Source organism: Nicotiana tomentosiformis, chromosome 11, assembly GCF_000390325.3.
Source record: "Nicotiana tomentosiformis chromosome 11, ASM39032v3, whole genome shotgun sequence".
Lineage (NCBI taxonomy): Eukaryota > Viridiplantae > Streptophyta > Magnoliopsida > Solanales > Solanaceae > Nicotiana > Nicotiana tomentosiformis.
In genome coordinates, this window is record NC_090822.1 from 75628690 (window position 1) to 75630948 (window position 2259).

Below are 2259 nucleotides of genomic sequence, written 5' to 3' on the forward strand. Positions count from 1 at the left end.
CTGGTTCTTAAGGTCTTTAACCTATTTTTCTAAACTAGCTTTATTAGATTCAAGCTCTTTGATATCAAGTTTGACACAAAATAGGTTGCTAATTAGCTGATCATTTTCATTACTTATTTTATCCATTTTATTCATTAAGGTCAAAATTATGGCCATCAGTTGCTTATTGGACATAGCATGAATATTTTCTTTCAAGTCAGATATACTTACCTGGTTTGCCTCATCTACAGTTTCTGAATCACTCATGGCCATCATTCCTATCACTTCTTCCTCTATTTTTGATTCTTCAATCGCCATCAGAGCCACTTTGATGTTTTCATTTTCAAAGTCAGTTTCCAAGATCCTTCATATATCATTAGCAGAGATGCAAGAGGATACTCTGAGGAGGGTGTTTCTAGACAGACTTTTGTAGAACAAGTCTTTTGCTTTAGCATTTTTCTAAACTAGATGACGATCTTCCTCATCGTATTCCTCTTCTCTTTTGTTGCACTTGTAACCTTCACCATCCAATTTGGTTGGGATAATTGGTCCATGACTAATAATTACCCATAGGTCAAAGTCAGTAGCCTAAAGAAATATTTCCATACGTAGCTTCTATTCATCATAGTGGTGTTCATCAAACAAAGGAGGTCTTCCAATGTGCATTCCAAGCTGTCCTGGGGGTTCTATCTTCACAACTTGGTGTTCATCAATCACAGCATAAAGACTTATAGCCTCATCCTTATTTTCTTCTTCTTGATCACTCCCACTATCCTCATATGCTGCCAAGAATGCCTGCTTCATTTCTTCAGTAAATCTTTTGCCTAGGATTGTTTCTTTGTTGGAACCATTTTCTCTCATCTTCTCTTGTTTCTCCTTTTCAGCTCGTTCTTTCCTCCGCTGGATTTCCCACATTGGGCAGTTCTTTACCATGTGATCTAGCTTGCCAAATTTGTAGCACCCATCATAGTTAGCTTTGTTGATCTGTTTGTGCTTACTACTGGTCTCTTTCTTTGATGAACTTTTGGAATTATTCATGAACCTCTTGAACTTGGAAAATATTGCTAGATCATGATCATCATAGTTAGATTCATCATCCTCAAATGATTTAAGAACTAAGGCCTTATCTTTCTTTGGTTCTTCTTTGCGCAGTTCTATCTTTCTCATTTCATGAGTTTTTAAGTTTCCAACCAACTCATCAAGTGAGATTTTATCCAATTCCTTGGCTTCCTGGATTGTAGTTACTTTTGATTCCCATGAAGCTGGAAGGATTCTTAGAACTTTGCTAACCAACTCTTCTGAGGCAAACACATTTCCAAGTGATTTCAGTTCATTGGTTATTATAGTGAACCTAGTTATCATATTCTGGATGGGCTCAGACTCCTTCATGGAGAAAAGCTCATAGTTTCTCATGAGTAGTTCAATCCTTGATATCTTTACTTGATTTGTTCCTTCATGAGCAGTTTGGAGTGCATCCCATATCTGCTTCGCATTAGAGCACACAGAAATTCTATTGTACTCATCTGGACTAAGTCCACAGATAAGGATTTTCTTAGCCTTTGTATTCTTCTCCATCATTCTGAAATCCGCTGCCACAAATTCGGAGGGGTCCTTAGGAACTGTTTCACTTTGTGCATTTTGTTTAGTAAGAATCAAAGGACCTTGGTTTACTATGGTCCATAATTCATAATCTTCAGCTATCAGGAAATATTCCATTCTTGCTTTCCACCAACTGTAATATTTTCATTGAACGGGGGTGGTCTGGTAGTTGATTCTCCTTCATTAATTCCAGGTGGAGCATTCATGTTTCTTTCAATATCTCTCTAGGTGTTAGCCGTATAAATGAAAGAACCTACTATGATACCAATTGTTAGTTTGAGTGCCTGTATGGATTACTAAAGAACTTGGTTCTTTACCGTGTTCCTTAACCATAAAGTAAATAAGCAATACAATGAACACAACTATTTTTACGTAAAAAATCACCCGGATCAAAAGGTGCAAAAACCACGACCTACCACGTAGGATTTTCAACTCCAACTCCACTAGAACAATGAGCCAGAATATATCAATTACAAGATTGTAATTCCATACTCTCCAGTACTCCTACTACTCCTATTTGATTCACAAGTTACTCTAACTTGTAAAGCAAAATATTCACTCCAGCTCACTAATTGTTTATGACGTTTGATTACAACTCAATTTCCTAAAACACTCACTAGAGTGACGTGAAAGAATACAAAGCAAGTACTCAACACAAGTAAAAATAACTTATGACTCTTT

At 36.7% G+C, this 2259-nt stretch overlaps 1 protein-coding gene across 1 annotated transcript; it reads right to left on the minus strand.

Moving 5' to 3' along the window:
• Positions 1 to 594: 594 nt before the first annotated feature.
• Positions 595 to 1695, minus strand: LOC138901691 (uncharacterized). The gene has a single exon (XM_070189472.1). It carries the CDS (start codon positions 1693 to 1695, stop codon positions 595 to 597), a length of 1101 nt encoding a protein of 366 aa, XP_070045573.1.
• Between the last annotated feature and the right edge of the window lie 564 nt (positions 1696 to 2259).

Coding starts and splice junctions, on each gene's coding strand:
- LOC138901691 (XM_070189472.1), bottom strand. CDS start 1,695: ATGGAATATTTCCTGATAGCTGAAGATTATGAATTATGGACCATAGTA.